This window comes from Herpailurus yagouaroundi, unplaced genomic scaffold (genome assembly GCF_014898765.1).
Source record: "Herpailurus yagouaroundi ecotype Mexico unplaced genomic scaffold, PumYag 222, whole genome shotgun sequence".
Lineage (NCBI taxonomy): Eukaryota > Metazoa > Chordata > Mammalia > Carnivora > Felidae > Herpailurus > Herpailurus yagouaroundi.
Window position 1 is genome coordinate 16,566,946 of NW_024412453.1, and position 27,192 is coordinate 16,594,137.

Below are 27,192 nucleotides of genomic sequence, written 5' to 3' on the forward strand. Positions count from 1 at the left end.
GCGGCGGCGGCGGCGGCGGCCGGGGGCGGGCGGTGAGCGCTGCGGGGCGCTGTTGCTGTGGCTGAGATTTGGCCGCCGCCTCCCCCACCCGGCCTGCGCCCTCCCTCTCCCTCGGCGCTCGCTCGCGGCTCGCGGCTCGCGCTCGCTCCTCTCCCCTCGCAGCCGGCCGGGGCCGGCGCCCACCCCCCTGCCCGGGAGCCCTTGCCGGCCCGGCCGCCCGCGCTCGGGGCTGTTTCCGCGAGCAGGTGAAAATGGCCGAGAACTTGCTGGACGGACCGCCCAACCCCAAACGAGCCAAACTCAGCTCGCCCGGCTTCTCGGCGAATGACAGCACAGGTGAGGGGGGGTGGCGGACGGGGGGCGGGGACCCCACCCGCAGGTGAGCGGCCGGGAGACCCTCCCGGAGGCGCAGGCCGGCGCGGCCGCCTCTCGGGACCCCGGCTGGCCGGCCGAGGGGGAAGTTTGTCGCCGGACTGCGCCGGGGCCCGAGCGGGCCGGCCCTGTCCCGGCGCTCCCGGCCGGCCCGGAGTTGGGGAGGCCCCCCGCGCGCCGAAAGCGAGCGGTACTTGGGCGGAGGAAAAGTAAAGTGGAGCGTGCTGGTGGTCTTCGTGGGGATTCCACGCGCCTCCCCGTGCCTCCGTGCGTCGGCTCACGCGGGGCTGCCTGGAGGGATGACAGCAAGAGGGTACGTTTCTTGGTTAGGGAAGGAAAAAGTGCAACGCAGGGGGGGGGGCACCCAAAGTGTTTTCTGAGCTAGTAGCACAGTGCGCAGCGCTGTCGTAGCAGCAGCCAGCCCGGGAGTTACGACTTAGAAGTTTCTTGGAATGTGCTCCTTGGGAAGACATTGTTTAGCAGTTACCTTGAAAACTCTCGTTGTTTGATCGCGTAAGTCGTAACGTTTTCCCCACCCCGAACATCGGTAGCGGGACGTCCTCAAAGTTGCTGTGGTGTGTTTAATTTCAGAGGTATAACCTGAAAAGAAAGTTAAATAGCAGATCGTCTTGGGCTGCAATCTCCACTTGAGCCCGTGTGGGTTTTACAGTGTAGATGTATAAAAAATTCTGTTAAGGAATGTCGGAATTGCAGTTTTTCCAGAAAAAAAATTTTTTGGCAGGAGGTTCAATAAAACATTCCTTGCAACAGCATCCCTGAAAACTTTCTGAGGTAATCCCATCAGTTGCCCAAGGGAAGTATTTTAATTTCTCTTCATTTAACAATTCTGGGCTCTTCTGGGATGGTTCATGGTAGCGTTATGATCGAGTTGGATTTCCTCTTTCAGAGCCTCTCCTTTGCAGTAAAAACTTGTGCGCCGCTGCGAACAATTCTGTCTCCAGCGCAGCCTGCATTTCTCCAGTAGGGTCTCGCAGTAGCAATATCTGAAAATCAGTTTATAATGAATGGATCCAAATTGAATTATATTGCTGCAGCAATGCCTTCGGTTTTGCCGTAGACACAGCTGCTCCGCTTGTGCAAACATTTCTGTGGCCACCGGCATATTTCTACTAATGGTCTAAAAAGTCTCTTCTGTTGAAACAAAACTTGAATTTTGTGGCTTCAGTTTTAGTACAGTTCCTAGAATATTACTGTAGGAGTGAGAGAAATGATAAAAAAAAAAAAATCTGCCGTAAGGAGATTCTTGCCTAGTTTAAATGAAATTTCTTAAATGATGGAGCTGGCAGGGGGAGTAGATAAGTTTCTTGGGACCGGAAAGTCACTAATAATACTTTTTTATTAATTGGTAAAGAGTTGACAAAGAGTTACTTTGTCACATCAACTTCTCTGAAGTAAGAAATGTGGAAACAACCTTTTACTGTAGAACAGATTTTGCTTTTTTAATCTTGCTATGTTTTAGTGAAAAGTCTTTAACTGTATGAAAGGTAGATTATGCCAGGCAAGTTCAGCTTTGAAGCTTGCCTTCTGAAACTGGTAACTTTTTGAATGGCTTTGCAGTTTTCCTATTGTTGAATGAGGTTATTGCAGATTTTGCTTTTTATGGAGGGATAAATTACTAACAAGACTTCACAGAAAGGCTTGTCCAACTGTATGCATTTAGCGGTTCCCAAGATGGAACCCAAAGAATGGCCTTTTTGGCTAGTTCTGCTCTTGGATGGTCACCTACTTGCTTGATGTGTTGCTAATCACAAAGTTTATCGGGAAGGATTTTTCCCTCTAGGCCGCTTCCCCGCCCCCCCCTTCCTTTCCAGTTTTGATCCTGGTAAGGCATGAGTGCTTGCTGTTTTCCAAATGTGGAATAAAAAAAGTTTTTGATAGCTCTAATGTAAATCATTTAAGAATAAAGTTCATAATCATACTTGATGTCGAGTCCCCTTGGTCATACATTCATCATGTCACATTATCGTGCAAGGGTCTCTTAGCGTGGGGCCAAGGAAGGGATCATCACCGAGTACATTAAACGAGGTACAGCCTTGTCTCCCATAACTACTAGTCTGAGACAGACATCTTAAGGATATATATTAAGCAAATAAAGGACCAAAGGAATTTCATTATGTACCATCAAAGGAGTAAAGGCATTGGGTTAGATGGGACAGTAGGAAGAGACTCAGCCTCGTCTTAGTGATGGGATGTGTTTTTGAGGTTCCCAGGAGAAAGTTGGGCCAGGCGGAGCAAGGTGTGTTTCCTGTGTCTGCATAAAATGTGAGTGAGGGGAGCTCTGTGCTTGGGGGGCACTGAGGGGTTAGGAGCAGCAGCAGGAGGAGGCCTCGGTGGCATGAGAGTGATTTGGACTGCCACGATCCGGTATGTGTCTGTGGGGTCCGGCCTGGGGAGCTTACCAGCCAGGTGCTCCCTGCAGGGCGCTTGCAGTCTAGCAGGGAGGACGTGGGGGTGCGTAAAACATGCCAGTGAGGTAAGGTGGCATCTCCGTTCAATGTCGTTGCCTCTGATGACAGGTAGGAGGTGTCTCTGAAGGCTGAGGAGGTCAGGGAAGGCTCCTGCGGAGGGTATGCCGAGGTGATATGGGACTGGAGACGGTGCCCCAAAGGAAGGTAGCAAGTGGAAGAAGGAAAATCGTGCTGCTGGCCTCCCCCAAACCTCAGCGCTGGAGCAGCACTGGGTTTAATGTTATGAGATGTTGTAGCATTTTCCTGTTTTACGCTGATGCCTTCAATGCTTTCGCACAAATGTAGTCTTCCTTTACTTGGCGCCCATCGTTAAGAGGTAGGTCTGTGTGTTTCCAGTGTGTAGTTAGCTGGGTGTTTTGGAAACGTCTTTATTTAATACGTCCTGATTAGAACAGCATATTAGTGTGTTTCAACAGCAGGGATTCGTGATTTAAAGTGAAGGGAAAATAGATATCCAGGCAAGCAGTACACTTTTTTTTTTTTTGTCAGCTTTATTGAAGCCAGATTTACACACGACAAATAGACTAGTTAGTTGAAAGTGTTTTAAGTCTGTCTTCGGAAAATTGAACGCAGATCTGTTTCATCCTGTGCTGTTGAAGTGTTCCTAAGGAGTTGTATTACACTTTATGATGTGAATCCCTTTAAATGCTACAGGAAATCGTATTTAAAAAAAGTTTGGGGTAAATACAGTCACCAACCAAAGTACCTTGTACAACAAAATGATGATCTTTCATGTATGTGTAGTGCTTTGCTTCCAGTGTCCTTCTTCCCCCACCTCACCATGGTACTCGCCGCATCCCGTGAGGCAGGACGGGAAGATGCTCTTCCTGCCGCTTCTGGGTAAGGAACCAGACCTGAGCGAGGTGATCTGCCCAAGCAACAACACAAAGGGCGAAACCAGGACCAAACCTGGATGATTCAAGTGCACAGTTGTGTCCATTCATTTTGTACATCTGCATCCATAAACATGACATTCGCTCGATCGTGGATTCAGGAGTTTGCGGTACGTGGCAGGATTGAGTAGCGCAACTCCAGCAGATGCGGTGAATCTTTGGGGGAAGGCCGTCACCAGCTCTTGGAGGGGGAGGTGGCGCAGGGTGTGTTCTTCCCACCAGGGTAGCCGGGCAGGTGCTCCCTCTCCCCTCTGGTTGAGTTCTGGCTAAATAGCAAGCGTAAGCTTTTGTGGAGGCTTCGACTTTGCTTACTTGTACACATGTTAGAAAAGTAGGGGCTTTTGGATAACCGAGGGGCCAGAACGGTGCACCGTCGGAGTTGCTCAGGGATGATGGTGGGTAAGTACATCATAAGCACGATGACAGGGGTGCCTCCCAGTACAGCCCACTGGGACAGCGGAGAATCACTCCTGCTTGACATTTGAGCGTGAGCCTCCAACTCTTAAACCTCATGGAAACAAGGGACAGAGACTTGTACAGGGACGGAGGCTCCGTTGTAGGCTATTTTTACGACTTCTAACTTGTAGCCACTGTGGCCATGTGACAGTATGTGATCACTGGGGGCTGTGTAAGTGCTGACTTTGTATTTTTACTTTGTGTGTTTGAGAACTAAAGAGTTAAAAACGATTTTGCCAAAGTATGCCTTTCCTGGTTAGGATGAAATGTACCTTATTGTGAGCTGTTCAAGATTAGCAGAACTTGCTTTAAGCCACTTTGGTTCTTGGATGACAGTGGGGACACCACCTCTTCGATCTTCTGTCGAAGCCAGCGTTTCGAGAACACTAGAAGGCATGCAGAGAAGTGTTTCTCTAAAAAGGTTTTGTGCTCATAAGAGACCTGGAATAGCTGAGGAGCTTTACTGCAGACCTTTCCAGAGCCTTAGCTGCTGCCGGGCTCTGAGTCTTGGAGAGCGGGTCTGTAGTTTGCACGGTTCCGAAGCCTTTCTTATGGAATACAGGGATCGACAGACACTGTGTAAAGGGCCAGAGGTCATATTTTTGGCTTTGCATGACATATGGTCTCTGTGATAACTACTCAACACTGCCATTTCAGCATGAAAACCGCCCCGGACAGTATGTACACATGTGGATGTGGCTTTGTGCCAGTAAAACTAGTAACTTTTGTTAGTGCCAGGGATTTGGCCCTTGGGGTCACAGTGTGGGACACTGATGGAATGCGAGATTAATGCTCTGAAGATCCTCGATTTTCTCTTCTGAAAAGTGGGTGTGCCCTGTAGTCCTGGCTACCTGAAAGTGCTCCTGTCATTGGACCAGCAGCCTGTTTGTCAACGGATCTGGAAGTCACAGTAGCCACATGCATGCATCCTTGCGGGCTCACAAGCAGGCAGATCTGTTGTGTAACACGCTCAGGATATAGGAGAGAATTCTGTAGTCAAGACTGTTGTTTTTTGTTTCCATCTTTAATTATTTATATATATATATATGTGTATATATACACACATATATACATGTATACACACATATACATATATACATGTATATACATGTATATACATATGTATACATATATACATGTATATACATATATACATGTACATGATATGTATATACATGTACATATGTATATACATGTATATGATGTACATGATATGTATATACATATATACACATGTGTATGATATATACATGTATATATGTGTATATATATTTTTTAGTTTTTTAACATTTATTTTTCAGAGAGAGAGTACAAGCAGGGGAGGGGCAGAGAGAGAGAGGGAGGTACAGAATCTGAAGCAGTCTCCAGTCTCTTAACTGTCAGCACAAAACCTGATGCAGGGGCTTGAACCCATGGACCACATGATCATGACCTCAGCTGAAGTCGGACACTTGACCGACTGAGCCACCCAGGCGCCCGTTTGTGTGTGTGTGCGCGTGTGTGCATATATATGTGTATATATGTACGTATATATATGTATATGTATATAATTTTTAAAAATGTTTTATTTAGTTTTTGAGAGAGCATGAGGTCGGGGAGAGGTGGGGGGTGGGGGGGACAGAGGGTGCAAAGCAGGCTCTGTGCTGAAGGCTGACAGCAAACCCGACGCGGGGCCTAAACTCATGAACCGTGAGATCATGACCTGAGCCAAAGTTGGATGCTCAACCCACTGAGCCACCCAGGAGCCCCCAATTATATATATATTTTTAATAGAAACAGGAGGACCAAGAAATTTTAAAATTGCAAAAACTTAGGCAGTGTGATGTGTTTTGAAAATTCTTAACTCGTTTGAAGCCTATTTTGAGCAGCAAATGAATATGTGATTGTTTCTTTACTGTGTATGTAACAACAGTTGAGTCGGCGGTACCACTAGGTAGTAGCAGTATACAAAGGATTCTGATCGATGGCTTTGAGTAGCTTAGAACTGTCAGCAAAATAAGACTTGGAGGCAAAACTCGAGAAAAGAATACAAAATGCTATCAGCTGCCAAAATACATGAGTTCGGGCAATCTGAAGAGGGCTTTATGTGTTCGTCTGCTCTTCGCTGAACGCCGCTGTGTGCAGAAGCCCATGGCTGATGTCTAGATGGGGGGGCACCTGAGCCACATCCTGGGGACCGGTAAGGAGCTTGGCCAAGGGAAGCACACACCAGGAGTAGCCTGGTGGGCCCTCCGCTCGCATAGTCTGGTGCCTCCCGGGCCTCCCCTACGGAGCCAGAGCGGAGAACCGGGCCGCTGGGGAAGCCCGCCGGTGTCCTTGCCTTCTGTCATGTTGGGAAAAGCTCTTAGCCACTCGGAGCAGTTTTGTCTCCGTGAGTGTCATCGTGCATGGCCTCTGGGTATGATCCGTGGCCCGTGGCGCTCACTGAAGTCCTCTGGTTGTCCCAGACGGCCTCTTGTAAGCTCTCAAACTCTGGGCCACGCGCTCTGGTTTTCAGCATGTGTGCCTGCTGTTCCCCAGCCCGCGCTCAGGCCTTTGCGCCTGGGGGTGCATCCCGCCTTAGAAATGCCATCCCACGCTTGCTGGGCGGGCTCCTCAGGGCTGGCGTGGTCATCTGTGGCCTGCCTTGACTGGGGAAGGGACGCCACACTTGCCCGGCTCAGTCTTAAACTTGGCTTTTGGGAATATTCTCATATCGCAGCACATCACTGACAGGGAAATCTAAGCCCTTGGGGCGGTCAGTGCCCTTTGAGGGGCTTTTGCCGTCGACTTGCCGTGGGGGCTGGGGTCCGCTGTCGGGAGCGCCTGACCGTGCCGGCGTGCGGGCCTGTGGGAGCGGAGCAGAGGTTGCCCAGCTCGGCTTGGACTTGACCAGCCACGAGTCTCTTCAGACACGGGAGCTGGCGCACGGAAGGCACGCACCGAAGCGGAGGCGGCTCCTTTTCCCCCAGGATTTTAGACAGTATAAGGGGTGACTGTTGCTGCCTCTGAAGAACTGCCTTCAGGGTGTGTCCGGTTCTAAATTGGGGAAGCAGGGCTGTCTCTGAGCTCTGTGTCTAAAAGTTGGATTCCTTTTTTTTTTAAACCTTCCCGTCGGACAGACAGGAATTTCATCCCGTGTGACAGTTTCCCCCGTGTTTCATTTCCATTAATCAATCACAGGAATGTTTACTGGAACCGTCGCTAACAGTAGTAAAATCTAATGGTGAAAAAATTTCACCTGATTTTATCTGACTTTCCTGTTCTTAGGTGTCCCGTCTGCTGCTGTTTGAAAATCTCTTAACTTGCCAGTCTTTCTGATACACCTGTGCCTTATTGGGTACAGTAGTAGGTCCTTAATAGTTGTAAGCTGTTAAGTGGCATTGTACGATTCTCTTGTAAAGCAGATTCTTTTTATAATTCAAAGGCTTCCCTCTGCACTACCCCCCAAATATTTTGGATTTTTTAAAATCAAAGCGGTACCACTTAGACATACTTTCACTTTGTAGTTCGAATAACCGATGAAATAACCAGAAAAAAAACTATATGTTATGAGAGACTTGTGTAATATTTCAATAAAGGAGTATTTGATATTTGATTACAAACTGAATGATGACATTCGGAACTATAGAAATCTGTTAAATAATTAGGGTTTGCTTTGACAATTATGGACTATAAAAGCTTGACCCAGTTCCTTTGGATTAAAATATTTTGAGTATTTGTCACCTGATTAAAAGTAGAACCTTCTAACCATGACTCAGAGTTGAAGGAAATGTCAGAGCTTTTTATACTGGGAGGCGGGCAGCATGGTAGTAAGGAAGGCACCCTGGCCTCACTCACTGTGGACAGAGTCTCAGCTCCCGGCTTATGAGCTCTGCAACTTGGGCTTGTGACTTTACATTTGAGCTCGGGGGGTGGGTGTGGGTTGGGGGTCTCACCTGTAAGAGGGATTTTTCCCCCCTAGAGTTTTCCTTTTTCACTTTGATCAGTTTTGTATACTGGGCGACTATGGTTCCTGGTGTCTAGCAGTTTGCCGCAGCTGTTACTGGTGTTTAACTGTGTGGGAAACCGTTAGACATACCCTTCTCCTTGAGCCGGTGGGCATTGGGATGATACAGGTGAGCAGTCTGACCCAGAACTGGATCCATGAAATTTCTTGCCGAATAAATGGGAAATTGCCGCCCCCCCCCTTTTCCCCCCCCCCCCCCATTTCTCTCCCCCACCAGGGCTGGTGTGAGTGGGGTCTGGCAGTCTTGCAAAAGAGTGAATTAGAGGCTGGGGTTTGGGAATCCTACAGACCAGGTGATAGTTTGACACACTTTGCTCAGTCTGTGTTTGAAGTTAAAAACTATTCTGTATTGGAAAATTGAAGTGGAAACGGAATTGTTTTTCTAGTATTGTTTCAGAACAAGGACTTGATTTAGGTTAGGACTTAGCGAAAAAGGAAAAGCAAGTATGGAGGAATTGTAAAAACAGTCTTTCTTTTTCAGAAAACAGAGTTAGGGGAGAAAATGGCCTTGGGATCACTATGCAGTTTAGTCAGGTTGATTGGTGGGAAGGATGTCGGTGAAGTTTAATCTCCCCACTGGGTCGGCTCCCTCTGGTCTGGAAAGGAACAGATTCAGCTTTTTGCTGTATTGTGGGGATTTTCTCTCCTACAGATTCTATCATAGGAAATTGTTTCAGTGGAGTGTACTATTTGCCATTCTCCTAGGTATTTTGGGTGTGGTGCTTTGTGGGTTTGGCCACTAAAAATTGCCCCATGGTGGACAAAGAGCTTTTCCTCTGAATTTGTGCCTTTACGTTAAATCTTACTTACCTTTTATTTACTAAATAACTTTCATTGAAAATGACACAAAGTAATGAAGTACTGATAGATTTTCTGTGCTTTTGTCGTTATGCCTCTTACTCATAGTGGGATTGGGTTTTTTTGAAGAGCACAGTCTGCCCAGGGTTGAACTTCTCTTTAAAAATCTGTGAGAGAGTCATTTGAATTATTGGGAGATAGTTGGCTATTTCCGCTTGCACTGGTGACTTTCTCAGTCTTTGAAAGTGTAAGGAAAAACTGATCTCTTCCCAACAGTAAGAGAGTAGATTTGGCCATTCCCTCTGTTTGAAATGCCAGTGTTCTCATGATAGCCTCTACGCACCGTCCAGTAGAACTTTTATCTGTGATGATGACACACACGTTCTGTAGCCACACGGCCCAGTGCCGGAGTCCCTGGCAGCTTGTGGCTGTTGAGTAAATTGTTACTAATGTGATTCAGGAGCTAAATTTCAAATTTAATTTTAATTAATGTAAATGTACACAGCCGCCTGTGGCTCCTGGCTGCTGTGTTGTACAGCACAGCCCTGAGGACACATACTTCTCTCGTTTGTTCATGGTTTTCTTGAAGGTATTTATGACCATCCTTCAAAGGGACCAGTTTTTAAAGACGCTTTGAAAAATATTTGTTGTTTTAGATTTAAGATTTTTTTCTCGGGGCGCCTGGGTGGCGCAGTCGGTTAAGCATCCGACTTCAGCCAGGTCACGATCTCGCGGTCCGTGAGTTCGAGCCCCGCGTCGGGCTCTGGGCTGATGGCCCGGAGCCTGGAGCCTGTTTCCGATTCTGTGTCTCCCTCTCTCTCTGCCCCTCCCCCGTTCATGCTCTGTCTCTCTCTGTCCCAAAAAATAAATAAATGTTAAAAAAAAAAATTAAAAAAAAATAAATAAAATAAAAAAATAAATAAAAAAATAAGATTTTTTTCTCCTTTAGAAAATACTTATTGCACTGTGGCGCCAGTCCTAGAGAAACTGTGACACGAGTCCAAGTCCAGTGTCTGCCTTCGTGGGAGGCCGCTGTAGTCAGGTGTGACTGAGTATCTAGGAGGGGAGGTGATGGTCCCTTGCATGATGCAGGCACAGGACGGTCTCTTCCGAAAGGTCTTGGAAGGCTTTCTGGGGGAAGTGACGTTAGCATGGAGACCTGAAGATGAGTAGGAGATAGGGGTGGGGAGTACCGTTCCGGGTGTAGGGAACAGCATAAGTAGCCATTGTGAAGGTCTGGAAGCACGTTCCAAACTCCTGAATGTGTAACAACAGGTTTTGCAAAAGCCGGTTTTATCTTTGGTGTATACTCACTGGGCTACCATGTAGAGGCCATGCGGTCTTGCTTCTGAGAGGCGGAGACTGCTGGGGTGGCCCCGCGCCGGGTGTTGGGTGGGCCCGGGCCAGGCTCTGCTGTCCCACCTCATCCTTTTACTCAGAGATTTAAATGCTTAGGTAATTCGGATCAGAGATACCTGCTTATTATGTGTGGGATACCGCTCGTCTGTGGTGCTCCCGCAGAACGGTGGTTCCGTCCCCTGGGCCAGAGGAGTGGTGGTGCGGGCAGGTGGTCCAGCGGCCCACGGGTGCCTGTCTGATCACACAGTCTGATCAGCGCTGGGAGGATGCGGGGCTCCAGGGACGGGCGGTCAGGGAAACTGCTCAGAGGAAGGACCACCTTGGGGGTGGGGGCGTCGGTCTGGGCACCTGAAGGCAAGGTAAGGGTGTAGACAGCTCCTGGTGCCAGACCAGGGAGTCCAGATCATCCTTTTAGGGTTTGAAAACAATACAAACTTTTAGAAACCCATTGCGTCCAGGGTAGTTGGAGGAAGCTACTGTGATTGCTTCTCAGAAATCTAGATCAGCTTTTCCCAGGGTGTATTTTTTCATCCAGGTTCCTATCTGCAGGAGAGCTGACAGCTGCCTTCCCTCCTCACAAGCCGGGTTTGTGAGAGGAGAAGCCCCACGAATCACAATTCGTGTACTTAATCTGTTAGGAGATTTTTGCACAAACATAATTTTCTTGAAAAAGTTTTTTAAAAAACTGTTTTTGAGAGTGTGGGGAACATATTCATAGAGCCCAAACTTGGAAATGGCACAGAAGAAGGTTTGGGGAAGGCCTTCCTCTCCTGCCTTCGGAATCCCCAACCTTCTGGGCCATTCTAGAGCATACTGTACAGGTGGGAGCCCGTGCTCTCTCTTGCTTGTTCCTGTATGTGGCACAGCTTACATGATGCTCCACTGTAGGTGGCCCCAGACTGATCAATGTCTCAGAGCTCTTGGCAATACTGATACTTGAAGAGCAGGCTTCATTCTAAAAATCCTTTTTTTTTTTTTATGGTAAAATATTTTGGTGCTGTACTTAACATAAAATGATTTTAGAGTTTATATACCATAACTGAGAATTGAAGTTTAAACTTTAGTTAAAGTAAAAACTTTAGTTTAACTAAGGTTTAGTAAAAACGTTAGTAAAAATGAATTTCATGTCACCTGAAGACTGTCGGAGATTCTGTTACTGTTGTCATGTTGCACATCCCGTCATGAAGCCAGTTCACACCTGGTTTATAGTTACTCAGTTTCTGGAAAGGATTCCTGAAACCTGTGGTTTTGATTACCTGCCTTATTAGTTGATGATATACATGTGTCTCTAGCTTAACAACCTGTTTGTACACCAAGAGGATACAGTAAAAAATCAGTCTCTTGTTTGGTAGGACTTCTAAGAATATTCACGTTCACTCCAGGTTTCTTCATTAGTTTAGTTAATCAACCTAGAGATCGCAAAACACTAAGGTGACCGAAAGGTCCTTCGGGAGGAGGGCGGCTGAGTTGCCTGCTGTTGCTGGTTTGGGGAAGGGAAAGTGATCTTCCCTTCAAAAGGAAGAGAAGTCTGAGAGTTATTAAATAAGAAAGGATGGAAAACATACATAATAATTAGATCCTTTTTAGGAGTAAAAAGTGTGTGTACTTAGACTTCCAGAAGGAAATCTCTAGAAATTGTTTTTCTTGGGGATGGGGGACTGAAGATAGTTCGGTGGGGGGGGGGGGGGGGGTTCTCTGCTTTGCACTTCCTAGTCTTCTTGATGCTGAAAAAAAAAATCCAGAAATATAATACTTGCATCACAAAACTAGTGAAAGAGTAAATCACATCCAAAGCAAAACATCTTTAGTATTTGTGGTTAGGAGAATCTATCAAATGGTGAGAAGTGGAGATTTGGTTAATTCTGTTACAAATCTTTGGACCTGTAGCACAAATGACTTGAGCAAGTGCAGACTAACTTAGAGGCGCCATCCAGAGACAGGAAAATGTGATCGTGTTTAGAGTGATGTCCAGTCATCACTTCCTTTGTCACAAGCTCTGATTTTTAAGAGAATCTTTCAAGTAGAGGTTTCTTCACAGATGTGCTAGAAGCTGCAGGACCTGACAGCCACCTGATGTTTCTTTGACTATTTTAAAATAATGTCAGCTTTCCCAGCGTGAGCAACATCTATCTTACCATTACGTTGGCTACAAAATGTTATATGTAGATCGTCACGTTCCTTTAGGAAGAAAAAGTAGTTTTTGGAAAGTCCCTCTTTAAAGTGCTTTTTCTTTTGTCTTTTAAGCTCATGTGAACACTAAAACTATTTTAGGGGCGCCTGGGTGGCTCAGTCGGTTAAGCGTCCGACTTCAGCCAGGTCACGATCTCACGGTCCGTGAGTTCGAGCCCCGCGTCAGGCTCTGGGCTGATGGCCCGGAGCCTGGAGCCTGTTTCCGATTCTGTGTCTCCCTCTCTCTCTGCCCCTCCCCCGTTCATGCTCTGTCTCTCTCTGTCCCAAAAATAAATAAACGTTGAAAAAAAAAAAACTATTTTACACTAATACTGAACCCATTTCAGGTTTCATCTTCAAACTGCAGACGCTCCCAACTGGAAGTGTTCCAGGTGTTATCATCTGGGCTTGAGCTAATCACCGGGGCCTGGACACCCCAGGGGCTGCCCGACAAAAAAAAAAATCAATTTCTTTAATTACTTAAACGAATAGTTCCTTCGCATGGTTCAAAAATGAGAGGACACGCAGGCTGTAGAGTGAAAGCCTCCCTCCCTCTACCTAGTGTCGCAGGTAACCGCTGCGAGTAGCTTGTGCTCTCCTCCACGGTTTCTCTCTTCAGGCAGACGCTGTTCTTAGTTCCTTTGCCCCCTTTCTGCCTTTCCTTCTTACCTTACCTTACAGTAAGGAAATGAACTGTTCCCATTGTTGCAGACCTGCAGATAGCAGCCCGTGAAGAGCTTCCTTATCCCTTTCCATAGTATCCATTATATGAGATGGGCCATAACTGATTTCATCTGCTCCCCCCAGATGGACACTTAGGTTATTTCCAGTCTTGTTTCCTCTCAAACAGTGCTTTAATGAACAGCCCTGCAGTTATGTGTATGTCTATAGAACAGATTCCTAAAAAGGAATTAATGGTTAAAAGGAATATGCATTGTAATTTTGATCGTATCATCAAATTGTCCTTCAAGGGCTTGTATGTTGGTGGATTCTTAAAGCTTGAAAAGCAGCACACTCAGATCCATTGTAGACATCACTGGATATTTTGTCTCTGTTACTTATTAATATTGTCTAGTTGATGGACACTCAGGTAATTCTTTAGCTGGTGATTCTCCATGATTTTGTATTTCTCAGTCGCTTGGGATTTAGCTATAATTTTATCGTGTGTGTGTTTTTTCCCTTTAAGACTTTTTTTTTTAGAGCAGTTTCAGGTTCACAGCAAAATTGAGGAGAGGGTACAAAGATTTCCCATATACGCCCTGCCCCCACACGCACAGCCTCCCCCTTATCGTCACCCCGCCCTTAGCGCGTGTTTGTTACAGTTGATAAACCTACTCGGACGCTCATAATCACTTTACTCAAGGGTTCACTCTTGGTGTTGTGCATTCTTTTTTTTATTTTATTTTTCATTTTTTTAAACTTTGTATTAAATTTTTTTAATGTTTATTTATTTTTGAGAGTGTGACTAGGGGAAGGGCAGAGAGAGAAGGAGACATGGAATCTGAGCTGTCAGCACAGCCCATGCCGGGCTTGAACCCGTGAATCGGGAGATCATGACCTGAGCCAAAGTTGGATGCTTAAATATCATACAGAGTATTTTCACTGCCCTAAACCGCCCCATCCCCCGCCGGCTCCCCTCGTTCACCCCCCCCCCCCCCCCCCCCCCCTGTTTGCCCCCCCCCCCCCCCACCAACTACTGACCTTTTTATTGTGTCCATAGTTTTGCCTTTTCCAGAATGACCTACAGTTGGAACCATGTAGTATGTTGCCTTTTCAGATTGGCTCCTTCTACTTAGTAAGACACATTTAAGGTTCCTCTATGTCTTGTCTTGTGGTGCTGAATGATACTCAGTTGTCTGGATGTTGGTGTACTTTTTGGACTTCGTGTATTCATTTCCTGTTACGGGCTCTCCTAGGCCCACACACTTTTATATCCTGTACGCTAACACCTCCAAGTCCAGACAGCGGTCTTTCCCCCTTTCTCCTGTCTTGGTGTTGCTGCCTGCCAGCTATATCTCCCAGCATTTGGGCCAGAGGACTGGTCTCCGATGTCCCTTGCTTGTTACTCATGCTGTAGCCAGTAGTCTGAGGCAGCTTGGCACCTGCAGTCTAGGTTTGCTTCTGCAGACGTTGGATGCTAGCACAGCATCCTACATTCCTCCTCTTCCAGGACTTTTCTTTTTTTTTCTTTTTTAGAAACAGCGTGAGTTGGGGAGAGAGGTGAGGGGTGGGGGTAGAAAGTGGGGGGGAGGGAGGGAGAGAGAGAGGGAGAGAGGGAGAATATCTTAAGAATGTCAGCACGGAGCCTGATACGGGGCTCGATCCCATGACCCTGTGATCATGACCTGAGCTGAAATTGAGTCAGACATTCACACGCGCCCCCCGGGCGCCCCCCCCCCCCCCCCCCAGATTATTAATTGAGTTGCAGAGCGGATAGGCAGCTGGCTAAGCCCCCCTGCCCCCCTGGCTCTGGGTGCTCCTCAGCCGTGGTGGTGGAGAACAGTGAACCTCTTTCTGCTCCCTCTGCTCCAGACCATCTGGTTACAGTTGAGAATCTGCTGAGTGAATTACGGTTGGTCCAGTGGTGGTTCGCTGCTGTGACAGCATCTTCTGTCCCGCCTTTGTCTTAGGAAGGCTTAAAATCTCTTCCCTTCAGGGGGTCAGCACGTAAACCACGTTTAGGAAACTTAAATTGTCCTAGCCCTCTGGGCACAGCACTTGGAGCTTGTAAGCTTGTAAAGCTCATCGAGCGAGGCCAGGAGGCCGGCTGCCATTCCAGGACTCTGGTGATTGAGGTCCAGCGTGACAGGACTTTCAGTCAGGACTGTCTTGGGTTCTTTAAGGGGAAGGTAAACAGCAAACATTTGGTGAAACAAGATTTTTTTTTTTTAATGTCTGTTTTTGAAAGAGAGAGCGTGAGCGGGGGAGGAGCAGAGAGAGAGGGAGACACAGAATGGGAAGCAGGCTCCAGGCTCTGAGCTGTCAGCACAGAGCCCAACGCGGGGCCGAACTCAAGAACCGTGAGGTCAAGACCTGAGCCGAAGTTGGATGCTCAACCTACTGAGCCACCCAGGCGCCCTGAAACAAGATTTCTTGATACTTGAAGCAAAGTAACCACGAAATGCATTTGTGAATGAAAAAAGAAAATGCTCAGATTTTAATAGTAAATTGTGTACATCAGACTCTACTTTTCTTGGGTAGACTTACTCTTGAAAAAGTATATGAATAAAGCAGGTATGTCCCCTCTGATTTACACCGTAGTTTGTAAGGTGCTGTAGTTTTATTATCCTTGGTTTTATCTACTACAGTACCCTGGTTTCCTTCCCCTTGCTTCAGATGGTATAGTTCATGGTATTTAAATATTTAAAAGTACTTACTGGGTAGGTTTCCATGTAAAAGAGTCTCCCTGGGTGGATCCTTTGGTAACATGAATATTTGTCCCATAAGTTAGCTATAAATTTGGGTTTAATAAATTGTATTATAACTCTTAACATGAGACTTACTTATACTAGAGAATAGAATTTGGGTTTTATTTTTTGTCCTATGCTCTGCTGTGTCTGATGAGTGATTATTATTTTTTTAATGTTTATTTATTTTTGAGAGACACAGAGTATGAGCAAGAGAGGGGCAGAGAGAGAGGGTCTCAGCACAGAGCCCAATGCCAGGCTTCAGCTCACGAACTGTGAGATCATGACCTGAGCCAAAGTCAGTTGCTAAACTGACTGAGCTACCCAGGTGTCCCTGATGAGCAATTATTTAAATGCACATTACTGGTGGATCTTCCCCAGAAAGACATTCTTCATTAGAGCCTTCTAGTGGGTCCCTCCCTCCTGCATCACTGCACACACCTGCAGAGGGACTCCTGCCATGTTGGAGTTGAAACTACCCGCAAGCAGAGTGGCTAGCTTGTTCTGTCTGCTCAGCTCCCTGATTCCACCCCTCCCCATTTCCAGTGTCCCTGTCTCAATGTCTTTTCCTTCTAAAGATCTGCTCAGAGTTGGCCTCTCATTTGAAGAGTTTCTTGCTTCCGTTCATTCCCTTACTCCACTCGCTTGTAATATCTGATATTTGTGTGTTAACAGTTTGCCTTTGTGACTTGGTGTCCATGGCCTGTCTCCCTCAGTTACATTATAATCCTTTGGGGGGCTGACTTTTATTTGAGTCTCAAATAAGCCCCGTTAGCCCTGAATGGAGCGAAGTCTCGAGAGCGAGGACACGGCCCCACCATAGGGAGGCCGGGAGGAGGCAGATTCCCCAGCCAAGTCTGCTCTGGCTCATGAGCAGATAGTGATTCCGAGGAGGGGAAGCACTTTTTTGTTCAATACAAGATCACTGTTGAGAATGAAGTAAAAACCTCATTATTCTGTGCTAATTAGTGGGTGGTGTATCTGCATAAAAAGCTTGAATCACTGAAGATTTTAGAAGGAATTTAATTATTTCCTAATAGTCATTGTACCAAAAAAAAAAAAAAAAAAGATGTCTTTCGGGAATGTCTTTAAATGCCTAGATAAAAATTATTTGTAATGGTCTAAATGCTAATAAAACGGTGTTCTTTCTTTTTCCTTTAAAAATGTTTTAATTCTGCGTCGTTGAAGAGTTGTCCCATTATCCACGCAATCCCATGAATTTTCGAAGCAGAGTAAGCTTTAATTCTCCTAGAATTGTCACACATTGTTAGGGCTTTACCATAGAGAGGGGACTGTTGTTGAGCACGAACCCTGTGCCGGACATGGGGTGCCAGGTCCTTGATGTGCATGTGTCTTTTAGTCCTCACAGCGACCTCAGAAGATGGTGCCCTGACAGACAGTGACTAGTATTGATGGGACCCTTATTGCCTGTCAGGCTAAGGGCTGTATCCGCGTTGTACGATTTAATCCTTTCATCAATGATCCTAGAGGGAAGTGCCGTTTTCTTTTCCATTTTAGAGCTGAGGAAATAGTAAGGAGGTGTAGGAGGAGGAAGTGACAGATATGGGCCTGAATCAAGACCTCGAGGTACTATTCTCACCACACCGGCTGTGGCTCCTGCGTCGCGAGTGTCTGACTAATGTATTAATGACTGTGCCACGGGGGTCTCGAATGGCCTCCAGATCATCTAAGAATTAGAACCCTGTGAAAGTGTTTACCCTTCTGTCATTTCCTCCTCTTTAGATACGAGCCTTTTCAGAATGCCTTGCCCGTTTGGATTAATTTTTGTATCCAGTTTTGTCTCGGGAATTAAAAATTCTTTTTGTAAAAGTTTCCAGGGCTGATGTATAAAAGTTCTGAGCGTTCTTAAGATTTAAGACAAGCATTTGAATAGTTCTAGTACGAGTAATGCCGAAAGAGACGTAAAGAAATTACGGAAAGAAAAACAAAAGCGGACCTTTTTCACTGAGAGTAAGGGCTGCAGAGAGCCGTGGGCGTGGGTGGGGAAGGCAGGGTATCTGTGGGAGGGGAGTTTCATGCTTGAGAGTAGAGAAACATGAACATGAAACAGCATCTAAACTCTCACTCTTAGGTTTTTCCTGAAGCTAACATCTCTTATTCTGTGTTAATAACGTTTAATCTTTACATCAGCCATGGGACGGAGGGCCGTGGATGCCGAGGGGGAGCTGGAGGGAGAAGTAACCTGATTGGTCCCCTGCAGGATAATGAGGCTGCGTAAAGGGGAAGCAAGGCAGGAGAATTCATTATTGAATTTTGTTCTCTCTGTTTCTCTTTTATGAAAGTAGTCATAAATGTTAAGATGACTACTTTATATCTTTGGCTACACAAGGCAAGTGTTAAAATTGATACTGTGTATCCTGTAACTTGGGCACTCTTCTCTGTAATTCACTCGTTCCCTCAGCGTGAAGGGGTTTGTAGAGAGCCCGATTCACAGAAGCATTTTATGCAAGGCACTGAGTAGACACGATCCCTCGGTCATGGTCCTTAAAGCCTTGTGAATTTTAACTGGGAGTTGATAGTATGCTTTTAAGACTCAGTCATGTCTGCCGACCATAGAAGAGTTACTACTTCTGGCCAGTACAAGATTTGATCAACTTGATTGTGTACATTCGAACAGAAAAATCAGTTCTGCCAGTCAGAGAAATTGGGGCCCCAATTGCCATTGAAAGGAAAAAAATAAGGTGTTACGACAGAAAGAGGAGATGTTAGAAAACCTGAGGAAGGATGTGTTTTGTGGATGGTTGGCTCAGCTGCATTTGAACAGACTCTTCAAACAAAGCTGTTTTCAGATGTTACAGGCTGGATGGATGGATTCAGCCACTTACCTGGTATTTGATTTGTAAAATGAAGAGCTTTTTTTCAGGGTATCTGATAGTAGTTCTTTACTTGTTTAAGATGAAATACTGACTTCTGATAATGGTGGATAAGAATGGATCTTAGGACATGTGTAGGATGCCTTGTCTTTCAGTGTTTAGAGGGGATTGTTTCCTGGAGCAGGGTTTCTCTGAGCAGCCTAGAAGTGAAACATCCCTTTCGACCATGCTGGATGAAGACCTTCCATGCTGTGGATGCCCTAACTTTGTAGGAGTGTGACAGAGACCGGGAAGCCTATAGCTACCTTTTTCTCACATCAGCTTAATGAAAGGGACGGACTCTAGGGTGGCATCCCAAGAGCCCCAAAAGAGAAAATTCCGGTTGGCTATAGAGGCACGACAGGCGGTGTTTGTCGTGTGACAGAGAAGTCTCCTGCGAGAGGTGAGCCCCTAGAAAGCATGGTCCCATAAGTCTTATTCAGCCTCAGCTCTGCTCTCTCCTGGGTCCCCCGGTAACTTGGTAGAAAGAAGGGAACTTACCTGGGACTGGAGGTTTATAACACTCAATCTTGAATTTTAGGAACTTCCGGTGATTCAGATTGGTATTGCCCAACCATTGTGTTGGGACACTGTGGTGTGTAGAAAGCATAACTGTGTATGTTGCAATATCCTGGCTTTCCTTCTTCACTCTCCGTTGTCAATTTTTTGAACTGGAGAATAGGGAACATGGTGACAGTAATGGTGAGAAGGGTGGTATTGTGAGTACGGATGGCCCTCCGCAGGCCGTCTTTATTTTATAGACTCCTTGTATATTTGGGTGTATACACGTTCATAAGTGTTGGGACTGGTAGGTGAGGACGTGAGTAGAATGAGTCAATTCTTTCTACAGCTGAATGGCTGGGAGATGGCGTTTGGGCTGAAATAAGATGAGAAAAGTGGTCAAGGTGGACAAAATGTGTCAAACCAGTACAAACCAAAAGTGAGCCCAAGACATGCTGCCTCGTGACACTTGTCAAAGTTGCGTGTGCATTTGGAGTAGAGGTATGGTAAATCATTAAAAAAAACAACAACCCCAAACTGGAAAATTTGAGAGTGGCAGGATGGTGGGTGATTCCTTAAAGGTAAGATATTTAAAAGTTTTTGTGCAATATGGAATAAGAAAACCAGCATGTGCCCTGTTCCAGCTTTCATCGTATTATAACCCTGGGATGTCGGCCCTGTTTCACACTCGAGGGAAGTGAGATGCACACATGGAGCAGCTTGCTCAGGGACACAGGGCTGGTCGATTCAGCCAGGATTTGGACGTAGGTGTTCCACTTCCGGGTGTTCCTTTTCCTTCCTCGTTGCCCATTCTCACACCGGAGTGGGGACCCTCACTCTGACACTGCCGTGTTTAACTATGCATTCAGGTTTGCCTGCTCTGGTCCTGGCCTCGCTGCCCTCTCCTAGGAAAAGTGCTTCCAGACACTTGGAAGAGCCAGTCAGGGAACTTCCGCAGGTTGTTTGAAACTTTAAATATTAAATATTTGGAGTTCATTTCCTTCTAAGGATTTACAGTGTTTGACACCGTCTCTTAATCCCCTCCCTGGGAAATAGAAAGGAAACTCGATATCTGTCATCATGGTTCCTACTTGCTGGTTTAGATGTAGTTTCATTTTCATGTTCATACGTTGAGAAGCATTGCATTAAAACACACACACACACACACACACACACACACACTGGTAGCGACTGTGACTCTTGATCTTGGGGTTGTGACTTGGAGCCCCACGTTGGGTCTACATAGAGATTACTTAAAACTAAAATCTTAAAAGAATATGGAATAAAAACGTATGCGTGTGGCTAGAGTCTGGAAGGCAACAAAACTTGAGTTACGTTGGAGAGTTGTTTTCTTTTTCCTTGATTTCATGTGTTTTTTTTTTTTAATTTTTATTTAATGTGTTCTTTGTATCTGGAGACCTTAGTGAATCTCCAAATTCAGGACAACATAATGCCATAAGAGCTATGGAATGGAACCCACCAAACCACATCGAGATGCAAAAAGCCCTGATCAGTGGTTGTGTCTCAGCTGTCTGTTGTATCCAGGAGTCAGCTCCTGTGTCTCTTCCTAATTACATGTCCTGTAATCTGGAGGAAGCAACCCCAAATTGAGGGACGTTCTACAAAACCAACTGGCCTGTCCTCTTCAAAAATGTCAGAGTTATGAAAGAACAAGCCTAAGGGACCTTCCCAGACGAAAAGACAAAGACATGACAGCGAGGTGCACTGGGGCCCGGAATTGGGCTTTAGACCAGGAGAGGGAATGTGATGAAGGGTGTTCGTGAGACAACTGGTCACATTTGAGTAAGGGCAGTCAGTATATTAAGTATTGGGTCAGTGTTAAATTTACTAAATTTCATAAATGTGCTGTGTTTTTGTAAAATGGTGTTCTTAGGAGATGCATGGTCAAACACTTGGGAAGAAGGGCTCATACTGTCTGCAACTTGCTCTCACAGGTTCTACAAAAACTCTGTGTGTGTGTGTGTGTGTGTGTGTGTGTGTGTGTACAGTTGCAAGTAATTTCTAATTCCTTCTAGCCGGGTAGGATGAGTTTTGTATGTATTAGAGGTGGTCTGTACATAACACGTATGTACAGAGAACTTTGGAAGCCGAAAAGAGGGACGGGTCCGCTCTGCAGGGGCAGCCTGAAGAAAGTCTTCAGAGTCAGTGTGTTGAACCTGAGTGAGAGGGAGGGGTGTTGTGGCCAAGAGAGAGAGCATCCAGAAGAAGGATTTCTGCGTATGACAGCCCACTGTGTTGTGGCTGGAAGGTAGGGCACATCAGAAGGTGCCAGGGGTTACTCAGGGGCCACTCCTGATGGCCTGGTATGCCTTATGAAGGAGTGTGAACTTCATCCATAGACATGATGGAGATACCAAGATGCCTTCGGCTGCACGTTTCATTAAACTTCAGCTAGAATGGCTTAAATGATAGGAAGTGTATTTTCTCACATCACAGGAAATCTGAAGGCAGGGAGGGTCCAGAGTTGGATAATTCAGCTTGGAGATGGCTTCATGAACCCAGTGTCTAGTTTTGCTGTAGCCCGTCCTTACTTAGTGTGTGAGTGGTGTCTCCTCTCCTGTCTGGGGAGGGAAAGGGAGATTTCTTCCCGAGCATGCCTTGCTGTAAGGAAGGAGAACCTTGTCCAGAACAGTCTTGGCCATCTTGCCTGCAATTCTCTTTGCTGGGATTGTGTCCCTGCAAGAAGGTACTTGTGGTGGGTGGCTCTTGAGTCACTCTTGCTCCTGCATCTGGGACGGTGTTGCCCTTCCTTAGAGGAACCTTGGAGCGGTCACGGGAGGGGCTTGCTGGGTCAGCAGTCTATCGGTCCTGCCGCCGTGGAGAAGACCGTTCAGTTTTTCAGAGTGGGGAGTGGGAGCGGGAGTGACTGTATTTAAACAACGGAAACAGACACATGCACTCATCACCCCACCACTTTGACCAGTACCACTCTTTATTTTTGGCCTGTTGCTGTCCAGCCACTGCCCACGTGCACGTACTTCAGTGCTAATCTTACTTGACGTGCCATTTTACATACGATGTCATTTGCATGTTTTTACATAACATGCATATTTTCCTACCTTTTTAGTCTTCGACATTATTTTAAGAGATATGTAACGTTTTGTAATATTATACAGTAATTTATTAAACCTTCTGTTACTGTGGAACGGTAATAACGGCTAATATGATGGAATACTTAGCCCCACAGGCACTGTTGGTTGGAATGCTTTACGTTTATTAATTCACGTAGTCCCCACGAAACCCTGTGAGGTCTGGTGGCCATTATCACCGCCCGGCGCCCCCCCCCCCCCCGTTTCCAGACAAAGGAAACCAAGGTGTAGAAAGTCAAGGGAGCTCGGAGCTAGTACGTGAGGGACTAGAAGCAGAGCTGGGCTCACAAGCAGGCAGTCGGGTCCTCGGTCTACCCATTGGGCTGGGCCGCCTCCGCACCTTGTCTGTACCATGTTGATGCCACACACACGGCCACTTGTGTTGTTTCCTACACATCTTGTCCTTTGTGCACGTGGCCAGGTGGCTTCAGGGTGAAGGAGGCGTGGTCGGTGAGGGACTGAGGGACGGAGATGACACAGAGGCCACACGAGAGAGAAATGGTACTTTGAGAGGGACTGGGAAATCCTGTGTGCTCACGCTTGGAGGTCCCCGTGCTGCCCGTAACCCCTCTCACGTCAGACAAGTAGTTGTCAAGTTGTTCTCTTTTCCTTTTAACTGTTCTTAGTTCCTTTACATGTCTTTATTTTCTGCAGCTTCAACACTGTGAGAACTCTCATATTCTGTTTAGGCTCGGGTTTTGTTTTGTTTTTGTTTTTCTTTAATAATTTACCGTTTAACTCTGTGATCACTTAAGGTTAGAGTTTAATCTCCCCAAATTGCTTTTCATCTCACCTGATGCCCATTTATCAGGGCACACATACATTCTCCAGAGCATTTTAACATAATTTGGTGAAGGTTTAATTGATTAATTTCCTCTAATTCCATTAATTTCCTTTAATTTGTATATCTATGTTTCTCCTCACACCACATGATTTGATTATTGTTTTAGAATATATGATAAAATCTAGTAGGGCCGACCCTCCTCTCATCTCTGTTTAACTTCTCCTCCTTTAGCGTTTGAAGGTTAGCCTTCCCTGTTTTGTTTTCCCAAGTGAAGTTTCCAATCATTTTAACGTTACTCTTAAGACGTGCCAGTGTTCTCGGGCGGTGCTCCTTTGGGTTAAGGTCATAGTGACATAATGACATTTGGAAAGCTCTTACGGTTGCTTAGTTTCTCATTTCCATTTCTGTTTAATTTCTAGATTTTGGATCATTGTTTGACTTGGAAAATGATCTTCCTGATGAGCTGATCCCCAATGGAGGAGAATTAGGCCTTATAAACAGTGGGAACCTTGTTCCAGATGCTGCTTCCAAACATAAACAACTGTCGGAGCTTCTGCGCGGAGGCAGCGGCTCTAGTATCAACCCAGGAATAGGAAATGTTAGCGCCAGCAGCCCCGTGCAGCAAAGCCTCGGTGGGCAGGCTCAAGGGCAGCCGAACAGTGCAAACATGGCCAGCCTGGGTGCCATGGGCAAGAGCCCTCTGAACCAGGGAGATTCTTCAGCCCCCAGCCTGCCCAAACAGGCAGCCAGCACCTCTGGGCCCACTCCCCCTGCTTCCCAAGCACTGAATCCGCAAGCACAAAAGCAAGTGGGGCTGGTGACCAGCAGCCCTGCCACGTCGCAGACGGGACCTGGGATCTGCATGAATGCTAACTTTAACCAGACCCACCCTGCCCTCCTCAATAGTAACTCTGGCCACAGTTTAATGAACCAGGCCCAGCAAGGACAGGCGCAAGTCATGAATGGCTCTCTTGGGGCGGCCGGCAGAGGAAGGGGAGCTGGGATGCCGTACCCCGCGCCCGCCATGCAGGGGGCCTCGAGCAGCGTGTTGGCCGAGACGTTAACGCAGGTCTCGCCGCAAATGGCCAGTCACGCGGGACTGAACACGGCGCAGGCAGGAGGCATGACCAAGGTAAGTGAGCTGAAGTGCTCTGAATGCTTCCTACTCCTGGGGGCGGGGAGCTTCTCCTTCCTAGCAGGTAACGCGGTAACGGGGGTGGGGGGCTGGTGGAATGCGGCGTGTTCCTGCCTCCTTCAGTCTTTCCCTCTGCCCCTCAGATTTGGAGGAGGGAGAGTTGGTATCTGAAACCCAGAGAGAGAGATCTCTGCCCCTGTCCTTAAAGTGGGAGTTCTTGGGGCGCCTGGGTGGCTCAGTCGGTTGAACGTCCGACTCTTGATTTCGGCTCAGGTCGTGGTCCCAGGGTCGTGGGATCGAGCCCTTTGTCGGGCTCTGCATTTAGTGTGGGGCCTGCTTGTGATTCTGTCTTTGCCTCTTCCCCCTCCCCCACTCGTGCACGCTCTCTCTCTAAAATGCAGTACAGCAAGGTGGGAATTGTTAAAGAAGCCCGCAGTAGAGTAGCCTGCACGCGAGGCAGTTGAGAACGTTGGGAAGGTATCTGGACTAATTGCCAGTTTTCAGCCCCTTAGGAAGATGTGTGCACATAGGACCACATGGTTGAAAGAGGCACCTTCTGCTGGGAATCAGCTTTGTGTCGCATCCCTGACTCTCGTGGAGGCTGCTCTATCCCGCTTTCACCCAGCTGACGGAGTTGTCGCCCGGTGGACCCTTTCCTTTTGACATTCGCCCGGCTGGCGAAGTGTCTTTTGTCCCAGTCCCCATTTTACCAGCAAAGAAGCTGCATTCCGGGCTGCTTAGCTGCCTGCCGTGAGGAGGCGGCGGAGCCTGGGCAGCTTGGGCCTTCGGGTCACAGGAGAGACTCGGGAGCTGTGGTCCCCAGAGTGGGGTCCGTGGGCCGGCAGGGGCAGCGTCTGCAAGGAGCTTGTTAGAAGCGCAGAGCTCCCGACTCGGAACATAGGGTGCAGCCCGGCGCCCTGCGCTCTCCAGAGCCTCCGGGGGGCCGGGGGGCCTGTGCAGGCTGGGCTCTGGCTTGTAGTTACCGGCCTGCAGTGGGCAGCGGGCATGCAGAGTGGTGGCTGAACTCGGAGAGCAGGGAGGGGAGAAGCTGGGGAGATGGGAGACGGGACAGGAAGGGGGCAGGCTGATTCTCAGTGGGGGAGCAGGCCCCGCAGAGGCTCCCAGACGAAGGCTACTCGGCGGCGGCCACTGGAGCACCTGTTTCAGGCAGCATTTGGAACAGCAAATTCTAGAACAGTAGAATCGTTTGGCTGTTGCTTGGATTTGAGTCCAAATAAAGGAAAAGGAGAAGTAAGAGTAGCACACAGTCTCCCTACAAGGCTCATGGGGGCATTGGGAGAGGCACGGGAAGCCCGAGGACTGTCTTAGGTAAAGAGACCATTTTTTTTTTAACTTGGGAAATAAAAATGAGTTAGAGTTGACCATTGAACAACACAGGTTTGAACTATGTGAGTCTGTTTATACGTGGGTGGGTTTTTTTTCATAAACACAGTACTATAAATGCAGTTTCCTTATGATTTTGTTAATAACGTTTTCTTTTCTCTAGCTGGCTTTATTGTAAGAAAACAGTATATTATACATATATGTAACATACAAAATAAGTGTTAAACTACTGTTTATGTTATTGGCAAGGCTTCCGATCAGTAGTAGGCTATTAGTAGTTAAGTTTTCAGGAAATCCAAAGTTCTATGCCAATTTTCAACTGGGTGGGGGTCAGAGCCTCAGACCCCTGCATTGTTCAGCAGTCACCTATAATTCCAGACATTAAAATTGCATTTATCTCTCTTGGAATGTTGTTAAAGGGGAATGTGAAGTTCACTTTTACTTGTCCCTGGCATTTGCAGAGGACACCTGCGTTCTAGAGGTCGGTTGAGAAGAGATTTCTGTGGGTTAGGGCTCATGGTCCGCTTGATGTTTGCTCTGTCCCAGTTCACTCATCACTCCATGCTGCACCATGGACTTAGAAAACAGTTACTTTTTTTTTTTTTGGAGAATGCAGAGGGTTTCATGCAAGGGTTCTCAAACTTTTTGGTCATAGAAGTCCTGGATAATCTTAACCACTGTTGAGAGATTTCTTTCAAATGTGCATTATATCTGTCAATATTCGCCACATTAAATACTGGAACAGAATTTTGAATACCAAGCACACGTTCCATTAGCTATTAAGCACAGTGGTATCACATGGTATCCCAGAGCTTCTGGAAAATGCCTCTATGTTTCTGTGAGAGAATGAGATAAAAAAAGGCAATAATGTCTTCGTACTTTATGAAGTAGTTTTGACGTCAAGACCCCCTCCCCCACAGAAGGCCCCTGGGCCCTTTGATCATAGTCGGCGAGCCACTGATCATGCTTATTCCTAAAAGTTGGGCTTGATATACCAACACGCGCCGTTCTCATGTGTAAATACATGGATGATTTCTTCACGTCTTCGAGGTCTCCTGGATAAGTCAGATTTCCAGTGGTCTCGTGTGTCATAATTTGTTTCTATAGGGTTTTTTTTTTTCTTGTAAAATCTGGACAACTTACATTCAGTTGATACGGCTCTTAAGAATCTGTTATCTCTAGGATCCTTACAGTTCATTTGTTGAAGAATCCAGTGGTTTTGTTTATTCGTTCTGGTAGGTTCCCTGTAGTCTGGGCTTGGTCGGTCCATCTCTGTCATCCCATGCTCCTCTGGCTGCCCCGAGTTCTCATTCCTCTGTGCGGAGTGATCTTTCAGACAGCCCTTCTCGAGTGTTCACTGTGTGGAGAGGAAGCCGCATTGGTGTTGTGGAGACTGCCCCCTCTGTGCCCTGAAGGAACAGCCTCCCAAAGAGGCTGACGGCAAAGGAAGGACTGGGACTGGTGTTTTTTGGAAGGTTGTCATGGCCTTTGGGGGGAAACAAAAGAATAGTGAT

At 46.8% G+C, this 27,192-nt stretch overlaps 1 protein-coding gene across 5 annotated transcripts in view; it reads left to right on the forward strand.

Annotated features, from left to right (window-relative positions):
* Window positions 1-40: 40 nt before the first annotated feature.
* Window positions 41-27,192, forward strand: part of CREBBP (CREB binding lysine acetyltransferase) — a 126,337-nt gene continuing 99,185 nt past the window's right edge. For 2 of the 5 annotated variants that reach the window (XM_040459182.1, XM_040459184.1), the window contains exons 1-2: window positions 45-336; window positions 23,619-24,331. In XM_040459182.1, coding sequence (XP_040315116.1) covers window positions 252-336; window positions 23,619-24,331 — 798 coding nt within the window. In that variant the 5' untranslated portion in view covers window positions 45-251. Of the gene's footprint in view, window positions 337-23,618; window positions 24,332-27,192 lie in introns of all 5 variants that reach the window. The other 3 variants (XM_040459185.1, XM_040459183.1, XM_040459186.1) reach the window with 3 other exon arrangements.